At 45.6% G+C, this 7,500-nt stretch overlaps 1 protein-coding gene across 1 annotated transcript in view; it reads right to left on the bottom strand.

Annotated features, from left to right (window-relative positions):
* Positions 1-1,124: 1,124 nt before the first annotated feature.
* LOC310798348 (NLR family CARD domain-containing protein 3-like) overlaps positions 1,125-7,500 on the bottom strand; it is a gene marked incomplete at its 3' end in the record, with an annotated part of 54,223 nt that continues 47,847 nt past the window's right edge. Inside the window, exons 7-9 of the mRNA XM_083660883.1 lie at positions 3,423-3,557; positions 2,003-2,287; positions 1,125-1,308 (exon numbers count right to left, since the gene is read on the bottom strand). Of these exons, the coding sequence (XP_083517009.1) occupies positions 1,125-1,308; positions 2,003-2,287; positions 3,423-3,557 (604 nt within the window). The remainder of the gene's footprint in view (positions 1,309-2,002; positions 2,288-3,422; positions 3,558-7,500) is intronic.

The following is a 7,500-nucleotide window of genomic DNA, read 5'->3' as shown; positions in this document are numbered from 1 at the left end:
GCGGCAGCGGGGCAGTGAGACTGGTGACACGCTTGTGGTGCAGCAGGCTATTTTGCAAATTGGAAACAGCCATAAAAGGCTTTTAGAATGGGATTTTCAACCCATTCTTTTTTGTTTCTTTTTCGCTCTAATTTAGAGTAATTTAATTTCTATTCAGAAATTTATTTGAGAGGTCGAGAGTATGAGAAAGTGCATTTGCACAGGTAGGAAAGTGCTTGTGACAGGGCGCTGCAGCCAAGAACGCCGCCCACGGAGGGAGGAGTTGAGCAGAGGGGAGTTTCCTGCTGTTATGGAGGAAATTACTGTTCAAAACTATTGTTTAGGTCTTACTGATGCCAAAAATGAATGGTTAAAGTGATCGAATTTCACAAAAAGCCGTTTATCTCTGAATATTTTTTCTGACGCTAAAACCATGCTGTATTCAATTGCTAATGCTTACATAACTACTAACTCTACAAACTAACTCTTTTAGACAGAGAAAGTACACATTCTATTAGTACTTTTGAGATATTGTATGTTCACAAACTCCAAGCAGAAAATAATCCTCGGCTCTTGTAAAATGAGCCAGAATCCTCAAAAAACGGCTTGGCAGAAGCTACCTACAGCAAAAAAAAACGGCTGGCAGTCAATGTGTTAAAAGCAGCTCTCCTCCCTCCAGCCTGCACACAGCTTCCCCCAGACACCAGCTGCTCTGAAACACTCCCATGTCCTGCATCCTTTTGTAGTTCTCAAAGTCTATGGTTACTCTCACCCTAACCAGAGCCTTCAACAAGACTACAAGGCCTACTTAGACGTCTGCATCTATTTCCTCTTCCTGCTAAGACACACAGCGATCTTTGCTGTCCCAACAAGACATTTACAATATGCCCCATCCTCTGTTTGCTCTTGCTACACTGGAAACTGAAGATAAAGACAGAAAGAGTAAAAACAGCAGCAAGAAAAGTAAAGAAAGAAGTCAGCAGGTTGAAGAGAGGCCTGAGCCTCACACAGTCTCTGAAGCAGTGACATATTGTCTCTCTCACCCCACAGAAAGGACAGCCACTGTTCACATCAGAGTTCACCACAGAGACAAAAGCATTGAGTGGCAGTGCCCCATGTAGTACCCTCCACTGTAAGTCCCCGGACTATTTTGGCAATGGCCCCTTATACAGTGTGGTCCATGCAGGCTTGACCTCCGACCCCACCCCGAGGCTGGTCCTCCACGGGGTGTCGGCCTGCTGCTCAGCCTGTCTCTGTTGACTATTTTCACACAGAGTCTGTAGAGTCTCTTTCCTCTGACAGAGTCCAGAGAGGCCCCAACCACTCCCCCTGTGGTGGAGGACCCCAACAGCAACACTCTGTCCTCCTGTGATAATACAAACCCTGTGTCCCCTCTGTCCCCCTCCTGTGATAATACAAACCCTGTGTGCCCTCTGTCCTGCTGTGATAATACAAACCCTGTGTCCTCTGTCCTCCTGTGATAATACAAACCCTGTGTCCCCTCTGTCCTCCTGTGATAATACAAACCCTGTGTCCTCTGTCCTCCTGTGATAATCCAAACCCTGTGTCCTCTGTCCTCCTGTGATAATCCAAACCCAGCGTCCCCTCTGTCCCCCTCCTGTGATAATCCAAACCCTGTGTCCCCTCTGTCCCCCTCCTGTGATAATCCAAACCCTGTGTCCCCTCTGTCCCCCTCCTGTGATAATCCAAACCCTGTGTCCCCTCTGTCCCCCCCTGTGATAATACAAACCCTGTGTCCCCTCTGTCCTCCTCCTGTGATAATACAAACCCTGTGTCCCCTCTGTCCTCCTCCTGTGATAATGCAAACCCTGTGTCCCCTCTGTCCTCCTCCTGTGAAAATCCAAACCCCGCGTCCCCTCTGTCCCCCTCCTGTGATAATCCAAACCCTGCGTCCCCTCTGTCCCCCTCCTGTGATAATACAAACCCTGTGTCCCCTCTGTCCCCCTCCTGTGATAATCCAAACCCTGCGTCCCCTCTGTCCCCCTCCTGTGATAATACAAACCCCATGTCCCCTCTGTCCCCCATCTCCAACAGCTTCCAGTCCTCTGCAGTCAGGGCGCTCCTGTACCGACCAAGCATCAGTCCAGCCGCTCGCATCGATCTCACGCCCAGCCGCTCAGCCACCACCCCGGCCTCAATGATGTCTTTCCCTGCAAGACCCACCAGGTGGCCCAGGGTAACCACCTTGGCTGCCTTTAGGGTCCCACAAAGTGCTGGTGTGGCTGCTGTGGTGACGTCCAGCCTCGCCCCAAAAACCAGAGGCTCCTCCAGCAGCCACTCCACCGAGCTGAGAGGTGTCACTCTCAGCACCTTCATCAGTCATCATACTCTTAGCAGACCTCTATAAAAGGCTGCAACATCATTGAGTGACAGTGTGTTAGGATTCACAAAGACAAGTGACAAGCCCAGACCTCCACCTGTTTTAAGAGTGTCTCTGCAACCTGCCTCCATACCGCCCAGCCTTTCATATCAAGTCATTTCTGGATCCACTGGAGTCTAAAAGCTGCTGTTCTACTGGACAGGTGTATTAGCTCTTGACCAACCTCCTCCCTTTGTAAATACAGAAGACTTTGTGGGATCCAGTGAGAACCTCCCCAGAAGAAATCAAGCAGGAGAGCAGGAGAGAGAGAGAGAGAGAGAGAGAGAGAGAGAGAGAGAGAGAGAGAGAGAGAGAGAGACAGAGAGAGAGACAGAGACAGAGAGAGAGAGAGAGAGAGAGAGAGAGAGAGAGAGAGAGAGAGAGAGAGAGAGAGAGAGAGAGAGAGAGAGAGCCTGGAAAGCGATTTCAACCTATATTTGCATTTGCATGTATTTGTTGGTTTGGTAAACTTTTCAAATTCACCATAGAAAAAAGAAAGTGATAGAGAGGCAGTTTGGAACAGACCCATAACATCTAATTATGTTCAAACTAATAAAAGCATGATGAGGCTTCAGGTACCAGGAGAGAACAACAGATGTGGAGGACCCCATCATGCCTGTGTTCACCTTAGGCCCCCAAAACACTAAGTCCAGCACAACACACACACACACACACACACACACACACACAGAGAAGCATGCACGCACACGCACACACACACACACACACAGAAGCACGCACGCACGCACACACACACACAAGCACACACGCACACGCACGCACACACACACACACACACACACACACACAAGCACGCACACACACAGAAGCATGCACGCACACACACACACACACACACACGCACACACGCATGCACACGCACACACACACAGAAGCATGCACGCGCACACACACACAGAAGCACGCACGCACACACACACACACACACAGAAACACGCACACACACACACACACACACACACACACACACACACAGGTGAAATGAACTCTATCTGACCTCAGAGTCTCCAGGCTGCAGTGTGGACTCTCCAGAAGATCACACAGGTGCTTCACTGCTGACTCCTTCAGCTCCTTGTTCTGACTCAGGTCCAGGTCTCTCAGATGGGAGGAGGGGTTGGACTTCAGAGCTGAGACCAGAGAAGCACAGCTGCTCTCTGACAAGTCGCAGTCCCTCAATCTGAATAAAGAATAAAACATGTAGATATAAAATAAAACATTCCTGTATAGAAAACCTGGTTGAAACCATGTTTCATAATCCACTCAGAGCTTTTACCCTTATTTATACAGGGGGAGTGTCACTGTGGTCTCTACCCTGTAGAGCTCGACAGTCACGTGACTTTTCGTGATGTTTTGCGCCCCGGAAGTAAGTTCCCCATTCATTTTCTCCATAGACATCTCGAAAAAATCCTTGGTAACACTTTATAATAACGTTCAGTCATAAGTCATTTATAAGCCCTTAGGTAATGATGAACTAACCATTTACAAAACATGAATACACATTTGTAGATGATTAATAAATGTTATGTTAACATACAAATGTGTTGTAAGTCATCTATACACTTTTAGATAGATATAAATAAAACATTCCTGTGTAGAAAACTGTAGAAAGCAGCTGAAGCCAACAGGCTGCCAGGTTCAAAGAGACATAAGGACAAAGCAGCACTCATTAATATGAATGACAACATGCTGCTGCTTCAATAAACAAGCAGAGACTGAAGAGTGAGTTAGTGAGTGGAGGCTTTTCTTCACTATAAAATACATCAGCAGAAACTAATAAAAAAAGATGAGAATGTAAATTTGTGGCTGGTGGAACAAACTTCCACTTGAAAGAGTGGCATCACTCAGCTCAACACACAGAGCTAAACTTGGACATTGTAGCCTACTTGCAAAAATATGTTTGTGTCCCTGTAGTCAGAATTTCAGGCTCGTCAATTCCCTGTGCCAAACACATTTCTATTTACCAGTTTTATTTTATTTCTTTTTTTAACACATTGACTGCCAGCCTTTTTTCAATGCTGTAGGTAGGTTCTGCCAGGTTTTTTTTTGAGGATTCTAGGCTCATTTTACAAGAGCCGAGGATTCTTTTCTGTTAGGACTTCGTGAACTCCAATCATCTAAAAAGAACTAATAGAATGTGTGCTTTCTCTGTCTAAAAGAGTTAGTTTGTAGAGTTAGTAGTTATGTAAGCATTAGCAGTTGAATACAGCATGGTTTCAGCGTCAGAAAAAATATTCAGAGATAAACGGCTTTTTGTGAAATTCGATAGAACAGTCACTTTAACCATTCATTTTTGGCATCAGTAAGACCTAAACAATAGTTTTGAACAGTAATTTCCTCCATAACAGCAGGAAACTCCCCTCTGCTTCCAACTCCTCCCTCCGTGGGCGTTCTTCTTGGCCAGGGCTCGACATTAACGGCTGCCCGGTTGCCCCGGGCAACCAAAAAAAAACATGGGGCAACCATTTCTCGGTCTTTGGTTGCCCCAGGGGCAACCACGATTTAACATGCAACAAAATATGTACAGCAGCAAACAGCAAAATATACACCAAATAAATGTTTTAATACTTGTTGTGAGTGACATATATGTGACATTTTATTGCTGTTACAATCGAAACGATGTTACTAATTACCAGTCGGAACCTTGATGCATGCTGCACGTGCGGTATGTTTAACGAGTACTGACTGGGACAGGTGGGGCTGCTCGCACACAATCACAGCGGCTGCAAGACGCAAGAAGAACCTCGTCCGCCCGCAGCCCCGCACAGAAACAAAGGACGAGGAAATTGTCATTGAGGTGAAATACCCGTGCGTCTTTGAACGGGACGGAAAACGAATGCTATACTGCAAAGCATGTAGCCTACAACAAGCGCTTAGGTCTCATATGCTTCCCGCATCGGCGAGTGTCCACACGGAAAAGTGAGTTAAATCAGCAGACGCGCCCCTCCACAAGGCTGCTGTGCAGACGGTTTTCGCCTGGCTGTGCACACCCCGAATTGTGTAACTACGTGGACGCGGCTGGGCGGACAAAGTGGAGTTTTCAAGACTCCAGCTCACTTCCGCGAGCAGAAACCCACACACAGTGTATTAACGCTCCACACGTTTCCTCGTCAAGATTCAGTGTCTCTCATTTCCGTGCGACAGCCCAAACTTCAAGCATAATTCCAGCATAACGCTATACTGCAAAGCATGTAGCCTACAACAAGCCTACAACATACACCTCGATCAGGACATCCTTCAAAAACGTTTTACCACCGCGTATATGTGCTGAGAAATGATTTGCATCCCTGGCCTGTCAGCCTCTCATATGGGGTGAGAGAGAGAGGGATTGCAGGGCCGCTTCTGGGCCTTTTGGGGTCCTATGCAACATCAGAGTGGGGGCCCCAAACCACTGTCATCATAGTATCCCTGAATGAACATGAGGAGGGCAGGCCCGGCGTTAGGGGCGGGCCTGACCGGGCCGGGCCTGACCGGGCCCCCCCCCATTTAACAAACTGGCCCCCCCATTCATTTTTTTTTTTTTTTTTTTTTTTTTTTTTTTTTGCTAAAAACGTTTTTCCGTTTTTCTGTTTTAAAGTTTAACATGGAATCTGGCTGTCATTAGGCATTGATTAACTCAATGCTATTGCTAACTGTTACTTTAAACATCCATTTGCAATGATTCTGGCTGGATATTAACTATTGTAAATTTGTCACAATGAATGCAATTTGTGCACAATGTGTAAATACACTTAATATTGATTGTTTAGGCCTAATTATTTGTAAAGTCACAACACATTAGAGATGTGTGTAGTTCTTCACAGATTTAGCCTCTTCATTTTGCTCTCAAATGCACCAGGTTGACGAATTTTACTTTAAAATGTACAAAATCTTCTTCCGGGGGAGAATCCCCCCGGATGCCCCTTGGGTAGCTTGGCCCCCCCAAGCTAGGGGCAGGCCCCCTCTGTAACTTGGGTCTGGAGCCGGGCCTGGAGGAGGGTAGGCTACTTAATTATCAATAACGCTTTTAATTAATAAATTAAGCACAATATGAACAATAACTGTTGAAAAATATATGAAAATGAAAGTTCACAAATATTAGTTAAATCATTTTAGTGCAAATGCATTATAAAAACAAAAAATAAGATTTGTTTAGAAAACGAAATGACACAAATTTATTATTATTATTATTATCATTATTACTACTACTACACCCGGTGCGCACACTGAATAGGCCTATTATACTATACTATAGATTATTATACTTACTTTTCTGTCACATCGTCATTATTAAGCCGGCTTATGACTGCATAGTATCTTAATTACTCAAAATATAAAGCGACTAAAATTGGGCAACCATATTTTTATTCGGGCAACCAAAAGCTCTTGCCAGGTTGCCCCTCCGGCAACCACTTTTAAAAGTTAACGTCGAGCCCTGTTGGCTGCAGCGCCGTGTCACAAGCACTTTCCTACCTGTGCAAATGCACTTTCTCATACTCTCGACCTCTCAAATAAATTTCTGAATAGAAATTAAATTACTCTAAATTAGAGCGAAAAAGAAACAAAAAAGAATGGGTTGAAAATCCCATTCTAAAAGCCTTTCATGGCTGTTTCCAATTTGGTGCTATTTTGCAAGGCAAAATGGCCTGCTGCACCACAAGCTTGTCACCAGTCTCACTGCTTTGCTGCTGCTGTGCGGCTGTGAGCCTGTCTGCGCGGCCGCTCTTTGAGGAAGTCTGGTTGGACTCGCTCGCTTCTTGGAGTTTTGGTTGAGAGCTTTGATGAAGCTTTTGCGATTCTGGTCATATTTATGCTGCGTGTTTCAAAGTGTGTTCCATCCGTAATCTATTATGCAAGTTTGCAATCCCGCACTGCCAGCAATCAGCGCGAAAACGAAAGCGTTTTCGCCAATCCATTTTCATGAGAATGGCTTCGTCACACTGCTTTTTGCTTGCCTTCCTCCTTCCTTGTCGCCACTTAGTGGGTCGGTGGAATGGGTTGTACACGTTGTACACGTCCAATACTTATATAAGAGATGTAAAGAATTTACACATCCCACCGTCAAAAAAAAAAATCGATTCTGACGACGTGTTAACACGTCGTTGGCAGTCAACAGCTGGATTCTGAAAACGTGTTAACACGTC

The sequence above is a fragment of the Poromitra crassiceps genome, assembly GCF_964638095.1.
Source record: "Poromitra crassiceps genome assembly, chromosome: 2".
In the NCBI taxonomy this organism is placed as follows: Eukaryota; Metazoa; Chordata; class Actinopteri; order Beryciformes; family Melamphaidae; genus Poromitra; species Poromitra crassiceps.
The sequence above is the reverse complement of the archived record's forward strand: the minus strand, read 5'-3'. Positions and strand labels throughout refer to the sequence as shown.